The sequence below is a fragment of the Conger conger genome, chromosome 12 (assembly GCF_963514075.1).
Source record: "Conger conger chromosome 12, fConCon1.1, whole genome shotgun sequence".
Taxonomy (NCBI): Eukaryota; Metazoa; Chordata; class Actinopteri; order Anguilliformes; family Congridae; genus Conger; species Conger conger.
The window spans coordinates 8416530-8434285 of NC_083771.1; the positions used below are offsets into that span (position 1 = coordinate 8416530).

The 17756-nt window shown below is 49.9% G+C and overlaps 1 protein-coding gene across 3 annotated transcripts in view; it reads left to right on the forward strand.

Moving 5' to 3' along the window:
* The window catches only part of LOC133142170 (retinoic acid receptor RXR-alpha-A), a 113543-nt gene extending 96283 nt beyond the window's left edge, over positions 1-17260 (forward strand). The window contains exons 6-11 of one of the 3 annotated variants that reach the window (XM_061263218.1): positions 1917-2101; positions 8510-8639; positions 12731-12863; positions 14463-14554; positions 15135-15240; positions 15960-17260. In XM_061263218.1, coding sequence (XP_061119202.1) covers positions 1917-2101; positions 8510-8639; positions 12731-12863; positions 14463-14554; positions 15135-15240; positions 15960-16107 — 794 coding nt within the window. In that variant the 3' untranslated portion in view covers positions 16108-17260. Of the gene's footprint in view, positions 1-1916; positions 2102-8509; positions 8640-12730; positions 12864-14462; positions 14555-15134; positions 15286-15959 lie in introns of all 3 variants that reach the window. The other 2 variants (XM_061263219.1, XM_061263220.1) reach the window with 2 other exon arrangements.
* Positions 17261-17756: the final 496 nt, after the last annotated feature.

Sequence of the window (17756 nt, forward strand, 5' to 3'; positions counted from 1 at the left end):
GTGCTCTGAAGGTTTTGGGAGTTCAGACAGCTCATGCCCTTCACCTTAGTTTCTCAGAAATGTGAGAACTGTCTCTAGGGGTGTTTGTGTCCTGCGCTCTCCATGCCAGCCGACAACTCCTCATTATTTACGCACTTCCCATAACACACCTTCCTGTGGCCAATTTCCTCTTCCTGCCCCCTGCACAGTACACATCCCCAGGACGTGTACAGAGAAAGCCACTTCCCGTTCCCTCCTGGTCCTGAGGTGTGAGGAGCCTCCCACAAGGTCCCAAGGGCATGGGCGTTCAGCCAGCGCCCCACCAGAAACGGGCCACCGTCAGGAAGAGCTCAAAGCCGCCAAGATTAATCATAACCCCCGACCCCCATTAGACCGGTCTCTCTGTAAGGAAGAGAAATCTCTGTGCACAAGAGAAACAACAAAAACAGTCATAGACAGAGAGGGAGACAAAACAAAACAACAAAAAAAACAAAGATAATTGGCGACCTTAGCATGCCCTGTAAACGTTGTGGTTTATCAGGCCTGTGCTTGCCCTGACCTGAGTGAGACCCTTTTACACCCGTGTATATTATTCCCGTCTCCCATCAGACGCCGCCGTGCTTTGCCGCGTTCCGCTTCCCTCCGTGCGGTATAAACCCTGTACCTCCAGGCCTGGGGGAGAGTAGCTGAAATCTGAGCGAATCTGCAGAAAAACAGGATTAAATGAATTTATGCGCCCCCTCTCTCCGAGAGAAATAAAGCTAACCTGATTTCCCTGGGCGATTTCGGCCCTCTTCACCTCTCCCTGACTCCGTCGAAGTGTCCTACCCTCCGGCTGACCTCCCGCAGCCAGACGGTGGTTTTCTCTCTCGGAGCGGAGAGGCCCCTTCTCCCACACACCCCCCCGAGTCCCCCTCTGCGATTCATCACTCCCGAACCCGCAAAACCAAAATGTGCAGATTTCATTTCGTTAACCGACGTAGAGACAGAGAGAGAGAAGAATGTGAAAAAGAAGGAGTGCAGAGAGAGGGAGAGAGAGAGGGAGGGGGACGGAGAGGTACGAGGATCCGCGGAGGCCGGAAGCTTGGTTTGGTGCTCCTCCGCCCGCAGCGAGGTCCCGGCGCCTGCCGCGCGCCCGTCTGCGTGGTGCGGCAACCGCTTCCTGTGGCGCGTAAACCACTTCCTGTGACGCCTGACAGACAGCAGCCGCCGTCTGACTAACAATCGCAGCGATGCAGTCAACCGCTGCACAACACCGGCCGCGATGTTTACTGCAGAAAGCGAATAATCCATCCATATTTCCTGCTGAATATACATGGGCTAGGTACATATATATATTTCACTGTACAATTGGTCATTTTGGACTTCTAACGGTCAAGAGAGGAATTGCAGCAACAAACAACACTGTTTGTCCCTCCCCCTTCTCTGTGACATTGAACTCCCCCCATTGAATTATTGTACAGCTATACAATGTTTTGGTACAGTGTCAGCCCGTCAACTGTATATTTTGAAACCAGAATTTAAGGACTATAAACACAGGCAACATGTCAGTGAGCCTTTTACAATGATAGGAAGGGATTTACAATGGCCTTGTAACAATGTTTTCACATGAAAAACGTATCTATTGTACCTTTAAGCCTCAGTGAAGAACCCTGTTAGTTCAACAGACTCAATAAAAGTTGATTCAAACCAACTCCCCACTGAACCAGATGGCAGACATGAGGTCATGTCTTGTTCTGTTATGCGTAGTAAACCACAGTTAATTCCTGTATTAATAGCAGAGTTTACAAACACTGGCTTGTTACATCTGAACAGTGTTGTGTTGTGGTGTGTTGAAACTGGGCTAGCTGGTTCTTAGACGTCAGGTTTTTGGAGGCCATTTTGCTGTCGCGCTGTTGGCCGGAGGAACCCGTTTCCGTAGTCGTAACCGGACCCAGTTTTGTTAAACGCAGCCGTCCAGGAGGAGCGGCAGAGGGCGAAAGAACGGAACGAGAGCGAGGTGGAGTCCTCCAGCAGCGCCAACGAGGACATGCCGGTGGAGAAGATCCTGGAGGCCGAGCTCGCCGTGGAGCCCAAGACGGAGACGTACATCGAGACCACCCTGGGCACGCCCTCCAGCTCGGTGAGCGCAGCACGACACGTGCCATCGCTTCCTGTCACTAGCACCCACTTCCTGTGCCAGGCGGCTCGCTGAATCTGATAAGACTCAAGACTATTTAGCGTGTTAATGCAAGATTATAACGTTGAGGATCTTGTTCTGCTTGTTTTTGCGGTTTTTATGGGATAGGGCTGTTTTTGGGGCTAGAGGTGTTTTTTGGGGTAAGAGGTGTTTTCAGGAGATAACCGTTTTCGGGTTTATAACTAAGGTTTCTAGGGATGAGGGCACTTTTAGGGGTTAGGGCAGTGTTTGATGTCAGGGCTGTTTTAGGCGACAGGGCTGTTTCTTGGAGTTAGAGCTGTTTTGGGGTTTGGGGCTGTTTGTAAGGGTTGGAGCTGTTTGGGGTTTTTGGGCTGTTTTTAAGGGTTAGAGCTGTTATTTTGAGTGCGCCTGCCTCTCGTGTTGTAGGCATTCACAGCCTCAGGTTGGAGATTGGAGCGGATGATGTTCCACCACCAGGCACAATCTGCCGTGTTGTTACTTTATTATGCTGAGTGCAGTGTTCGGAGAGCTCCAGAAATCCACACACAGTCCTTTCAAGTCTCCGCTCTCCACTGTTAAAGGAATAAGAATGCAGTAGGCCCTGGTGTTGGGGGTGGGGGGTGGCAGGGGGGTGGAGGAAGAGGGGGAGGGTTATGCTTCTCATTCTTCCTCTGCTGACTGAAGAGGCTGGTTATTTTTTTTCTTTTTCTGAAGACAGCATTTTTGTGGCATTAGCACTTTATTTTTCTTTTGCGAACTGACTTTGAGTTCTACAGAGCCCTGCCACCTGCTGGTGAAGAGAGGCAGTGCAGCCTCCAGCCCTCTGACTGACTGAGGCACTTTGCACAATGGTGCTGTTTCTAATTCCTCCTCGTGCAATTCTGCCTCTCTTCTTATTAACAGACACACATCAACTTTGTTTATAATATTGGGCATATGTGTCATAGTTACAGTTCTAATGATAATCCCCATCACTTCAGGAGCAGAGTATCAGTACGATTATATGAGTCCCCTGCAGAGTGTGTGTGTGTGTGTGTGTGTGTGTGTGAGAGAGAGAGAGAGAGAGAGAGAGAGAGAGAGAAAGTGTGTGTGTGTGTGTGAGAGAGAGAGAGAGAGAGAGAGGGAGAGAGTGTGTGTACATATGTGTGTGTGCATGTGTGTGTGTACGTGTGTGTTGTGTGTATGAGAGACAGCGTGTGTGTGTATATGTGTGTGTGTGTGTGTGTGAAAGTGTGTGTGAAAGTGTGTGTGTGATGAGAGAGAAGCATGTGTGTGTATATGTGTGTGTACGTGTGTGAAAGTGTGTGTGTGAGAGTGTGTGTGTGTGAGAGAGAGAGAGAGTGTGTGTACGTGTGTGTGTCTGTGAGAGAGAGTTTGGGTGTGTGTGTGTGAGAGAGAGAGAATGTGTACTGTGTGTGTCTGAGAGAGAGACGTGTGTGTATATGTGTGTGTATGTGTGTGAGAGAGAGAGAGAGAGAGGGACGTGTGTGTGAGAGAGAGAGAGAGAGAGAGAATGTGTACGTGTGTGTGTCTGTGAGAGAGAGTGTGTGTGTGTGTGTGTGTGTGTCTGTGAGAGAGAGGGAGTGTGTGTGTGTGTGTGTGTGAGAGAGAGAGAGAGAGAGAGAGAGAGACGTGTGTATGTGTGCTCTTGCATGCGTGTCTGAGCGTGTGCACTGAGACTGGTTGGGGGGGCAGACAGTTTTCCAGGAAGGTTTGCAGGGAAGTGAAATGTCCTGAAGTCTGAAGGCTGTCAGCATTAGCAGGGCTGGGCTGTCTGGAGCAGCTGGGATATCTCTCCTACAGCAGCAGCCAGGCTAGTGGCACCTGGTCCAGGTGGCAAGTTACTGTGTTCATATCTGTGTGCACTGAAGACGCAAGGGTCACAAGCTAAAACTGCCCACCCCCCTCCCAATAAAACTAAGGCAGGGTGCCTTTGGAACTGACATAGAGCAGGAGAAAGAGAGAGAGAGAGGAAGGGAGAGGAGGGGGAGAGAGAGAAAGAGATGTTGACACATCACACTGCATCAGCTCAGACTTTATCTCCTGCAGCCTGCAGCGCTCTCTGCTCAGCTGAACAGCCAGTCGGGGAGTGAAACAGAATGTGAAAAAAGGTAGAGGGAAAGCTGGAGCTTTTGAACAGAGCTTCTTAATGGGTCTTGGGGCTCGGTGGGGTGGGAGGTGAGGTGTGTGGGGCAGGAGGTGAGGTGTGTGGTGTAGGTGTGTGGGGCGGGAGGTGAGGTGTGTGGTGTAGGTGTGTGGGGCGGGAGGTGAGGTGTGTGGTGTAGGTGTGTGGGGCGGGAGGTGAAGTGTGGTGTAGGTGTGTGGGGCGGGAGGTGAGGTGTGTGATGTAGGTGTGTGGGGCAGGAGGTGAGGTGTGTGGTGTAGAGCTGAAGTAGAGAGTTGTCTCCATCTGCTGCAGCAGGAAAGCGAAGCTGCCCAAGCTTCTTCACTCCTCACACTCCTTCACACATTTTTCAACAAAGCAAAGGTCCTATTGATATTGTTTTAAAAAGTCACATTTTGACACATTGTATAATAGACCACTCTTTGTGTTATTTAGTGCTATTCTGTGAGGATGTCTTTTGAGTGAGTGGTGGTTGAGTTTGAGTAAATGGTGGGTCAGGGCAGAAGAGGTGAACTCTGCTGAAATTAATCTCAGGTCTCAGATGGACAGGGCCTCTGAGAATCAGCCTGGGTCTGGCCCAGCTGAACACAGAGCGTTTATCTCATAGTGACCCAGAACTGGAGCTAAGCAGGCGTTAGTAACAAGCTCCCATCAGACAAATAGAGGCCTTCTCTCGCTCTCCCTCTCTCTCTCTCTCTCTCTCCCTCTCTCTCTCTCACTCACACATTCTCGCATTCTTTCATTCTCAGACACACATTCTCTCTCCTCTCTCTCTCTATGGAAAGCACCATATCTTTAACATAAATACATTAAATCCCACCTGGGAAAGGAAAGCATGCCGGGAGAGGAGAGGCAGGGGAAAAGGGGAGAGTAGGAAGGAAGATCTAAGATGGAGGCTTGGGAGAGGTTGTGGGCCTCACCCTGAACAACCTCCTAGCTTCTGTTTCCTGAGGCCAAATATACTGGACGACCCATCCCTCCTGAGCTGATATCCAAGCACCTTTCCTCACCTGACCGTAAAACCTTTCTCCCTCTCTCCCTCTCTCTTTCTCTCACTTTCTCTCGTTCGCCCGCAGTGCGGACGCATCGGAAATGTCTTTCTCTCTCCCAACACTCCGAATAAGTATCTTACAATAATTTATTCATTCCCTTTTCTTATTGGAGGAAAACCGATAACGATTAAAAACGTTAGCGGTTAGCCCTGCGGGGCATCTTGGGATTATCTCGGACTCTCATACGTGTCTCTTTTCATCTCTCTCTCTATCAAAGTGCGCCTGTCTTCCCTTGCCTGTACTAAGTCTCTCTCTCTTTCTCCTCTCTTGCGCTCTCTCTTTCGGAGCGATGCTGGTGAATGAGGGCACAGTTGATTACGGACGGGGAGCGAGGGTAGTGTATTAGTTGTACGGTTTACTTTTTTTTAAGTTCCAGCACGTCTAACTGTAGCACCTAGCTGTTAAGGTTGTAGTTTTCTTAACAGGCCTGATAAGAGATTTGAATAAAAAAATAACATGTCTGCCTCCGCAACCAGATATTTCTCTCCACACAGCTATAATTCTGTTCAAATAAGACATGAAAAATTAAGAAGGAGGCCGTCCTTTCTGCTCCGCTAGAGATGAAAATTTTATAGGACCGCGCATTATCTGTTCTCAATATTGCGGCCGATTCTGCGGCGATCGGGAGAGCGTTGCGGAGCCGTCGGAAAAGCTCCCCCCGGCTGTTTTTCGTCAGACCCCGCACGTTTCTGAACCGATCGCCGACGACGCGGCCCTCCCGCCCGAGCACGCTTTCTTCCGCAAAGATTCGCCCCAAAAAAAAAAAACGTCTCGAGAGCCGCGTCAGCGCGCGGGAGGAAAGGAGGTCAGCATGAGCGCCGCGCGGCGGAGACGTGCATCTTTCATGAGCTCCGGGGGGCGCACCTCACCTCCTTTCGTTTTCGGCGTTTTCGCCGTTTTGCGAAGGAGGGAGCGCGGTGCACGGCTAGCGCGCTTTGTCTCCTCCAAGGTCACGCTGTGAAACGAGGTTTTCTTTTTTCCTGCTGAAGATGTTCTGTAAAAGAGACTAAGTGCCTGACCGGACCGCTGAGTGTAAAGTCTCGCTCTGGTCCTCGACGGCGGGGGGCTCGAACGAACGGGAGCTTCGGCGTGCGTGAGGAGAGGCGTGGCTTTAGACGTGTACGTAACCTCCGCGCCTCCCGTCCGATCGTCTCCAGTGACCTTCGCTTGTAGGTCAGGTCTCACGGTCACGCTCACTCAGGGCTGTCTGGGTAATGAGGTCACCACTGCTTCCCCTGACCGACCAATCGACGACCAGGATGGATGGCTCTTACAAATCTTGTGTGTTTTGATTGGACAGTAAATCTTGGATGTTTTCAGTTATTGGACAAAATCTGACTTTAGGGGAGACTCCCAATATTCAGAAAAAAACGTATCCTCCTTTCCTCCACTCATCTCTTCCCCCCATCCACCCAGTATGGAGACGGGGAAAGGAGGATACATTTTTTGGAGTATTGTGACACCCCATGGTAGGTGTAGATAAGTTATCATCGTTGTTGGTTGGGTCATTCATTTCAGATTTTAAATCATTTCAAATCAAACCGATCATTGTGGTCATTTTTTTGCAGTTATTCCAACATTAAAGACCCAGCATTTGGCCTACATGTAGAGCCAGCATTGCATTTAATCATTTGACCGTTTTTCGAGATGCATGACCGTTGAAATTAATTATGATTCCTAGGCCTATGGGTTTTCTATAGCGTGCCGTAGCCCATAATAGGTTTAGAAACATGTCGGGCCTTGGTTGTTTTTCCAATGTTGACAAAGTGGTGGACGTGAACGTATCCATTCACTCATGCCTCTTACTTCTGAATGAATGGCTATTTTTGCCTTCCCTTTTATCCAATCACACAATAAGCTCTCTGCTCCTTTATGCAGCCGGAGAGGGAGCAGGCCTGTCTTCTCCTCTCTGAAAACCGCACAACACAACAATCACAACACAACTACTTCTAAAGTTCAGGGTTAGCTGATGTGTGCACAGGTAATGTTGTGCTGTCTCCATGGAAATGCGTTCCCAGGTGTTCCGCGGCTGTGTGCATGGATTTTTTTAAACGTTTTAGGAAGCATAGAAAAGCAAGTGAAAGTGCTTTGCGCTATGCTCTCTATGAGATAGAGCCTCTTATATCCATTTATATTTCATCTCCATGCATCCAGAGCCCCCACCTCCCACCCCAGTTTTAGACAAACCCCCAGAACACCAATGTTCCTCGAGCCCATAGGCCAGAAGTTGTTGTAACCAGGAACTCACCACCTGATTTAATGACTGAACCAATCATTAGTGAACTAGTGGGTTGAGAAACACTGTGGGTCCCTAGGACTGGGGTTGAGAAACGCTGCCATACCTTTCTCTCTGTGCGTGTGTCCTTCAGGAAGTGTTTCAGAAGAATCATTCCCTCCTTCTCTGCTGGCACTTCCTCTGAAACCGACGGCAGAATCTCAGTTTGTTTTCACTTCTTCACTTCCTGCTCATCCTAGGCCTGCTGGATTGTTTTGGGCCAAATGGGGAGGGGCTTGAGTAGTGGGTGGGGCCTGCTGCCTTGCTCCAACCAGGGTTGCCAGGTTGATTGTAGAGTCCATCCAAGGCCTCATTATGACGAGGGAGCTGAAGCTCTGCGTGATGCATGGCCGGTATGTCAGCCATTACAGTCCTGAGCTCGTTCAGTAGATCTGATGCCACACTGAATGGAAATCTGTATGTGAAGATACGCTTTAATAAAATAGGTCAATGATCACTATGATATCTGGCCCTGTTATTGCTTTCTGTGTGGCTTTCTGTTTTTATTCTGATGCAAGCGGTATATTATGATCCTGAATTGATACAAGGTGTAAAAACAATATTGGACTTCAGTGATGAGCTTTATTTGAGCTGAAGAGGTGGTACAGATTATGACCCTTCATAAAGCCGAGTTTCTGTTATCTCTGAGGCTGGGCTCGGATGAGGAGGTTAGTTGGAGTTCAGGGTTAACAGCAGTGGAGAGGAAAGCTAAACCCACACACGCACGCAAACACTCACACACTCAGTTTACTTTCATTCGGTTCTCTCTGTTTTGAGTTTGTCAAGCTTTTGAAGTGCCTGGGAAAGGATTGAAGGGGACTCATATCGATGGGTGTCTCAGTCACGCCATGCATATGAAGAAGCTGGCTGTAATTCCCAGCATCCTCCGCTGCTGCAGGTCTGTCTCTGATTGGCTGTCCTTTTCCCGCTCTCCCCAGCCCAACGACCCCGTCACCAACATCTGCCAGGCGGCGGACAAGCAGCTCTTCACCCTGGTGGAGTGGGCCAAGCGCATCCCGCACTTCTCAGAGCTGCCGCTGGACGACCAGGTCATTCTGCTGCGTGCAGGTAGGCCCCTCACCTGTCACCTGTCCCAGTGTATGTGCACGTAGGCCCCTCACCTGTCACCTGTCCCAGTGTATGTGCACGTAGGCCCCTCACCTGTCACCTGTCCCAGTGTATGTGCACGTAGGCCCCTCACCTGTCACCTGTCCCAGTGTATGTGCACGTAGGCCCCTCACCTGTCACCTGTCCCAGTGTATGTGCACGTAGGCCCCTCACCTGTCACCTGTCCCAGTGTATGTGCACGTAGGCCCCTCACCTGTCACCTGTCCCAGTGTATGTGCACGTAGGCCCCTCACCTGTCACCTGTCCCAGTGTATGTGCACGTAGGCCCCTCACCTGTCACCTGTCCCAGTGTATGTGCACGTAGGCCCCTCACCTGTCACCTGTCCCAGTGTATGTGCACGTAGGCCCCTCACCTGTCACCTGTCCCAGTGTATGTGCACGTAGGCCCCTCACCTGTCACCTGTCCCAGTGTATGTGCACGTAGGCCCCTCACCTGTCACCTGTCCCAGTGTATGTGCACGTAGGCCCCTCACCTGTCACCTGTCCCAGTGTATGTGCACGTAGGCCCCTCACCTGTCACCTATCACCTGTCCCAGTGTATGTGCACGTAGGCCCCTCACCTGTCACCTGTCCCAGTGTATGTGCACGTAGGCCCCTCACCTATCACCTGTCCCAGTGTATGTGCACGTAGGCCCCTCACCTATCACCTGTCCCAGTGTATGTGCACGTAGGCCCCTCACCTATCACCTGTCCCAGTGTATGTGCACGTAGGCCCCTCACCTATCACCTGTCCCAGTGTATGTGCACGTAGGCCCCTCACCTATCACCTGTCCCAGTGTATGTGCACGTAGGCCCCTCACCTGTCACCTGTCCCAGTGTATGTGCACGTAGGCCCCTCACCTGTCACCTGTCCCAGTGTATGTGCACGTAGGCCCCTCACCTGTCACCTGTCCCAGTGTATGTGCACGTAGGCCCCTCACCTGTCACCTGTCCCAGTGTATGTGCACGTAGGCCCCTCACCTGTCACCTGTCCCAGTGTATGTGCACGTAGGCCCCTCACCTGTCACCTGTCCCAGTGTATGTGCACGTAGGCCCCTCACCTGTCACCTGTCCCAGTGTATGTGCACGTAGGCCCCTCACCTGTCACCTGTCCCAGTGTATGTGCACGTAGGCCCCTCACCTGTCACCTATCACCTGTCCCAGTGTATGTGCACGTAGGCCCCTCACCTGTCACCTGTCCCAGTGTATGTGCACGTAGGCCCCTCACCTATCACCTGTCCCAGTGTATGTGCACGTAGGCCCCTCACCTATCACCTGTCCCAGTGTATGTGCACGTAGGCCCCTCACCTATCACCTGTCCCAGTGTATGTGCACGTAGGCCCCTCACCTATCACCTGTCCCAGTGTATGTGCACGTAGGCCCCTCACCTATCACCTGTCCCAGTGTATGTGCACGTAGGCCCCTCACCTGTCACCTGTCCCAGTGTACATGCATGTCGGCCCCTCACCTGTCCTAGCATAAGCACACACACCTGCCCCTCTCCTGTCACCTGTCCCAGTGTACGTGCATGTAGGTCATCCTTCTACACTTCAACCTTCACCTACGACAGTGTTACTTTCAGTTTGGGGTCGATAGACGCATTTAATTGTGTGTGTGCATGTGTGTGTAGCTACGTGAGTGTGTACGTATATATGTATGTGAGAGTCCGAGCATGTGTGTATATATTTGTGTCAGTGTGTGTGTCTATATATATATATGTATGAGTATGTGTGTGTGTGTGTATGTATGCATGTATGTATATGAGTCTGTGTGTGTGAGTGAATGAGTGTGTGTATGTCTATGAGTAAGTGAGTGAGTGTATGAGTGTGTGTGTGTATGTATGTATGCATGTATGTATGAGTCTGTGTGTGTGAGTGAATGAGTGTGTGTATGTCTATGAGTAAGTGAGTGAGTGTATGAGTGTGTGTGTGTGTATGTATGTATGCATGTATGTATATGAGTCTGTGTGTGTGAGTGAATGAGTGTGTGTATGTCTATGAGTGAGTGAGTGAGTGTATGAGTGTGTGTATGTATATGAGTATGTGTGTGAGTGAACGAGTGTATGTCCATGAGTAAGTGAGTGATTGAGTGTGAGCATGTGTATTTATGTGTGTATGTATATGAGTGTGTGTGTATGTATATGAGTGTGTGTGGGGTGTGTGTATGTATATGAGTGTGTGTGCGAGTGTGTGTGTGTGTGTGTGTGCGAGTGTGTGTGTGTGTGTGTGTGTGTATGTATATGAGTGTGTGTGCGAGTGTGTGTGTGTGTGTGTATATGAGTGTGTGTGCGAGTGTGTGCGAGTGTGTGTGGGTGTGTGTGTATGTATATGAGTGTGTGTGTGTGTGTGTATGTATATGAGTGTGTGTGGGTGTGTGTGTATGTATACGAGTGTGTGTGTATGTATATGAGTGTGTGTGGGTGTGTGTGTATGTATATGAGTGTGTGTGCGAGTGTGTGTGTGTGTGTGCACATCACCATGAAAAGCGTCCTCTGCTCTCCTTGCGGGCTGTGAAAAGGTCTCTCTCTCTGTTTAGATGAAGCTCAAGTGCTTCTGTAAGCTGCACAAACCCTCAAAAGCACTTAGAGATTACCAACTATTTCATGTAAAAGAGAAGATTTGTGTGTGCGTGCACATGTACTCGCACGTTGGAGGATAATAAATGTGATGTGAAAGCCATTTGTCTGAACGGTGAAATACTCACAACTCAAGGTCATGATTTTACATGAGCCAGAGAAAGACTCCAGCGTCCCTCTTAACCCACATTACTGTCCTTGCTTGCAGCCATTTTCATTTGTTTGTTCGTCTTTCTGTTGCGGATTAATTATTTTTCCTCAGCTGTAGCAGGGCACTCGGTTTTTGAAGTGTCTTTCGTGCGGCCCCGCCCAGTGAAAAGGTTTATGGGTAACTGGAAAGTACACCGCGAGTGAGACGAAACCTTCTCCATCGTCCGGCCGTCTCGTATTTTCAGACACGTCCTGTATTTGTATGTGGCCGTCTTGTTAAAATGCTCTTTAATTTCTTATATGGCCCTGTGTTCTTAAGTGTGTCCTGTATTTTCATGTACGGTTGGTGTTTTTTAGATATGTCCTGTACTTCCATACATGGCGGTGTGTGAGTGTTTTTGAAGCGAGGTGTTTGGGTCTGCGGTCTCCGTAGCTCACAGGTTCTATCAGAACTCGGCTTAGCTCCGCTGTCACTCAGATGAAAGCCTCTCTGCCGAAGCAGGGAACTCTGGGGGAACGCAAGGCTGTTGCTAGGCAGTCCAGTTAAAGGAGCCCTGTCAGTCCGAAAACCATCCGCCCGCATGCCCGCGGACACAACGAGCCCGGGGGCCTTAGCCCCGCCCCCGTCTCTAGTCCCGTTCGAACAGGGTCCCTCTAATTGAGATGAGGGAGACATCTCACTTTGGAGCAGGAGCACTAGCGCTGGGAGACAAGCTTTCAGAAGATTATCTATTGCCCAAGAATGCACCAGCAAGCGCATTTTACTGCTGCTATTTAACCGTCTTATTCAGCACCAATGCATTTGTTTGAACAGTGCGCCTATACATTTAAAGGGCTGCAGTATCTTGGGCAAATATGAAATCATTTCTTCCTCCCGCTGTGATCAAGTTGTATTTCTTTGCATTGCCCGATGATGTTAGGATGTGATTGTGTGCAGTCTGTTAGTTTCCTCGGGGACAGGGTTCAGGTTTTGAGAAGCGGTGTGATGATGCCGCTTCACGCCGTGTGCTGTAAACGACTGCGCGGTAATTACGCGTGCCGCTGATGGGAGGCTAATGAGGACATGATTGCAGGTGTTGTGAACCGTGAGGGTTTAACACAGAGGAGAGGACAGCGCGGCGGAGAAAGAGACGGCCTCTCCGCTGCTCAGATGCGCTTTCCGCTGCGTCTGCTGGAATGGCTCACCTCGTAGCAGCTGTGTAATCCTCTTTATCTCTCTCTCTCTCTCTGTCTCTCTCTCTCTCTCCCTCTCTCTCTCTGCCTCCCTCTCCCTCTCTCCCTCTCTCTCCCCTCTCTCTCCCTCCCTCCCTCTCTCTCCCTCCCTCAGGGTGGAATGAGTTGCTCATAGCCTCGTTCTCTCACCGCTCGATCACTGTAAAGGACGGGATCCTGCTGGCCACGGGGCTGCACGTGCACCGGAACAGCGCCCACAGCGCCGGGGTGGGGGCCATCTTCGACAGGTCAGTCCTGCTTCACTTCCAAACTCATACCTGCGCTTCAGAAAGAGCCAGAGAAAACACCCTCTACACATCTCTGCTGATGGGGTAGCAGGGTAGCCGAGTGGTAGGGTGTTATATATACATATATATATATATATATATATAAACCTTTATTTGCCTAGGAAGTCACATTGACTCTTTTACAAATGAGACCAATTTTGGCCAAGACGGGGTCAAATAGCAGCATAAGATAACAAAAATCACTCTGAGAACATCCATTATTCTCAATTTAAAGTCATTTAATGAAATGCAGCATATTCCTGGACCAAGGACCACTGGTAGGGTGTTTGACTGGCAGCTGTAGAGTTTCTGGTTCAAGCCCCCAGCATATAGGGATGCTGACCTGCATCTGGAGAGATGAATTTGGGTCCCTAAATGAAAAAAAGAACCCTGTCATTGAGCCCTTGAGCAAGGCCCTTCACCCAAAAAACTGCTCCAGGGGCTGTATCCCTGTTCTCTCTCTCTGTCATCAACTTGCAACTGTTCTCTCTGGCATTTCTCCCAGGGTGTCCTTGAAGGTTCTCCCTTTGTTAAATTAAGGATAAAAACTAAATAAAAACTCCAAGGAAATGGTTTATTTGGACGTAAGGAATACTCAGCCTTGGCAAGGTCGATTTAAAACAGATTTTTAAAACAGCCACGAGCGGTCGCACACTTTCCTCCGAGCTTTTAGAGCGACACACACAAGTTCTGTGACCAATCAGATCAGGATGGATGGCCTTCCCAGGGGGCATTGCTCCTCTCCACCAGCCTTCCTCCTCCCGCGGCTTGGGGCTGTGATACTGTCCTGCCCTTCACAGCGAAGTTCGGACGCGGCCGTTTAAACGGTCCGCCGGACAGGATTACGTCTTCGGCAAGCGTCGTTGCGACGAAGAGGAGCGGGATGAAGAGGAGCAGGATGAAGAGCAGCGATGACTGCAGTTGGACGATACAGTGCCGTGTCTGGGATTTTTAACATTTTTATTGGCTACCGCTGTTTTTTTTATTCATTGTAGGTCTGGTCTGGTAGGGACCAGCAGACCACTCACATCAGACCAGAAACAGTGTGAGCTATGATATTATAATAATAATAATAGTTCTCTGTTCAATATCTTTCTTGTGGATGATGAAATTATAAAGCAGTAAACAACATTTTTAAAAGTTTGTAATGAAAAGCAGAAGAAAGTAGCACTCAAAATCAATAAAAGACAGAACCAAGATGGAGTAGGTGTCAGCTCGCGGTTAGCTTCGCCTGAGAGCCTGTAGAGATGGAGGTTCGAGAGCAGAGCCCAGCTCTTTCCTTCCACAGCAGAGGTAACCTGAAGTGCTTCAGCTCAGCCGAGAGTGGGAGGGGCCGTCTGCGGGGCTCATGAATAATCTAACACCCTCTGTGTGAGGGTGAACGCAGGCTTTTCACCGGGGTGCTCATGGGAGATGAAGTCCAGAGCACCGCATGCCATCCTCTGTCTGTGGACTCCATTTTCCATGAGCAGGGCCGTGCTGAGAGTTTCCCTTCAGGGCTGAAAGTGCAGATGGAAAGTGCTGCTCTGCTGTATTTTTAATGTGCCGCTGGTTTTGCAGGGTGCTGACAGAGCTGGTGTCCAAGATGAGAGACATGCAGATGGACAAAACAGAGCTGGGATGCCTTAGAGCGATCGTCCTCTTCAACCCAGGTACCCCCAGCACACACACAGTTTCTAGAATCAAGACTAGAGACTGAAAGCTTTATTATACTTGCACTAAGGAAGCGATGGAACACACCGATTCAGAAGCAGCTGAGAAACCAACTGTCCAATTACTTTTAGTTCAATAAAATAGGGGGGGGGGGGGGGGCTATGTATAAAAAAGGATGCAATTCCTACCCGTATCATCCGATATGGATGTAAATACCTTCAAATGAAGGTGGCACTTTAACCTCATATTCACGTTTTCCTTTCAAAACCAATGTGCTGGAGCACAGAGCCAAAATAAAACAAATTGTATCAACTGTCCAAATACATATGGACTGCACTGTACACACATACCCACACCCCAGCCCCCAAAACCTACTGCGCTTCAGATCTGACATCCACACCCCACACCGACACTGCCCAGTATCAACCGCTTCCAGTTGCCACAACACCCGTGAGAAATACGATCCATGTGGAGGGCTCTGGTTCTGGAGAACCGCACGGTACTCTGAAAGAGAGCGCTGAACTGAACTTGTCCTGGAGAACAAGGCGCATGAGTGACTCGACTCTTCCCTGTGTGCAGATTCCAAAGGGCTGTCGAACCCGGGGGAGGTGGAGGCACTGAGGGAGAAGGTCTACGCCTCGCTGGAGGCCTACTGTAAACACAAGTACCCTGACCAGCCCGGCAGGTAAGAGGCCTACTGTAAACACAAGTACCCTGACCAGCCCGGCAGGTAAGAGGCCTACTGTAAACACAAGTACCCTGACCAGCCCGGCGGGTAAGAACTGCAGCCCAGATAAGAGCAGCAGACCTGGGCCAAATACACAATCGATTTGGATTCAAATACCTTTCTGTGCTCGATTGATCTTGCATAATGCATTTTGGCCTACCATGAGGACCAGAAGGTGGGATTTATGAGAGTATTTCATAGGTTCCAATACACAAGACAAGCTCAGTCAAGCATAGAAATGCATTTGAATCCAAATCAATGACGTATTTGACCCACGTCTGAGGAGTATGACATACGGCAACAGTCAGGAATGCTCACCTTTGAGTGGTCCCAAAGAAGGTCACATGGTAGGGCAGGAACCAGGCCGAGAAGCAGCGTGTATGGAGCCTACAGCCTAGTGCAGCGCTACTGAACTCCACGTCCTGCGAGGTGCAGGGTCTACAGGCATTTTCTCCTCCCGCTTTCTAATACCTGCAGACACTGCGGCCCCGCAGGACGAGGAGTTGAGTAGCGCTGGCCTTGTGGCTGAGGTGCCTGGGACTGGGACCGCCGAAGGTTGAGTGCAGCCGCAATAAGATCCCCGCATCGCGAGTGGCCTTTTCCATCTGCTGAATAACTGACTGTGGGTTTATTAGCAGCGCTGACGGCCGTGTTTCTCCGTGTGGTGCGCGCGGCAGGTTCGCCAAGCTGCTCCTGCGTCTCCCGGCCCTGCGCTCCATCGGGCTGAAGTGCCTGGAGCACCTCTTCTTCTTCAAGCTCATCGGGGACACGCCCATCGACACCTTCCTCATGGAGATGCTGGAGGCTCCGCACCAGATGACGTAATCGGGGGCCACGCCCTCCTCCACACAGACTGGTGACATCGTCCCATCGTCAGACACACGGAAAAGCACGCAGTATAAAGTCCCCTCTTCATTTCCACACGCGTTTTAAAAAAACAAAAAAGAGTCGAGTTCATGACATCTATGGGTCTGTTTTATACTTTGTATAAATATATAAATGTATAGCTCATGAAAAAAAAAAGAGAAAACGATGAACTGAAAACGCAAGACAGACGATAAAATGTATCAAGCCATTGTTTTTGTTTTTAAAAGAAAAGATTTTATGGAAGACACAGGATGAGAGGCGTTGATACGTTTTTGCCGGTTTGTTGTATACGGCGAGCTCGTCGTAGGATAGTCGGCGTTGTTATGGTGACAATCGCGGTGCTTTTTCGGCTGGAGAGCGAGTCGGTGGGCCTCTCTCGTTCCGCGTCGGACGCCGCCTCAGATCCAGGAGTTGGAAGGAGAGTATTTATGTCTGGGAGGGGACCAGAGGGGAGGTGGGGGTCACCTCTGTTCTGTTTCGCGTAGCAGAAACGCTGCCCTGCCCACACAGCCGCCATTTTAACACCACCTGACAGTGGGAAGTTGAGTAAAATTGCAGGTGTTTTACCACAGTAAAGCGCCATCTCAGTCCCCCCCCCCTCCCCCCTTCATACCTCTGGGGGGGGGGGCAGCGACTACACCAGACATCGCCCGACCCCTGTGACCCCGCCCTCCAGTCTCTAAGCCCCTCCCACTCCGCTATCTGCCTCCACACTGCTCGGCCCGCCCGCCTGGGCGGGGCTTAAAGCAGCATAACTTATTACAGTATGATGCAACCACATTCAGTATTCATGGTGTTCATTTTCACAACTGTGCAATTCCTCCTCAGTTCAGTTCAACTCCGTTCAGTTTGTTCAGTTCAGTGTGACTCAGTTAATTTCTGGTCAGTTTAGTTGTACTTGGTTCAGTTTGATTCGGTTCAGTTTGACTCGGTTCAGTTTGACTCGGTTCAGTTCAGTGATGTCCCTACCGAGTGGCTATTGGGACAGATCCAGTACGCGCTCAGTAGAACCCTTTCTATCAAAGAGGAAATCTACGTTCTCTTTTTCTTAGCACTTAAAGTTCCACTCACAACTGAAAGGCTCCGGCATCCAAAGCTTGGATCAGGAGCACTCTGAGTGTTTGGGTGGGGGTGGGTGGGTGGGGGGGGGGGGTTTTGGGGAATTCATCGAAGGGCACTTCCTCTGGACAAAACCACAGCCTCATTTAAAAATGTTTTTCAAGAAAGAAAATCTGTCTATAAATCTATACGGTGTCTCTCCCTTCTCAGCTGTATTTTATTTTATGTGTGCTGTTGATAAACTATGCACCCAGCATTTCCAAAGACTGTCCATGTTGAGGTTTTAATGTGATGCTGCCAGGTTGGGAACGGTTGAACGGAGACCAGGCTTAGCGGCCAGGCCTGACTGGTGTGACCAGCGCAATCTAGAGCCAACGGGAAAGCTGTTACTTCCCCCTGGTGGAGGAAACTTGGCATTGCAACACTACTTGAATTTTAAAACCAGTATTTAATCAGAGAAACGGCACTTTTTCGAAAGTTTTTCAGTGATTTTCATTTTTCTGTCGGAAACTAAAAAGAATTTTAAACACGATTTTAAGTATGAGAAA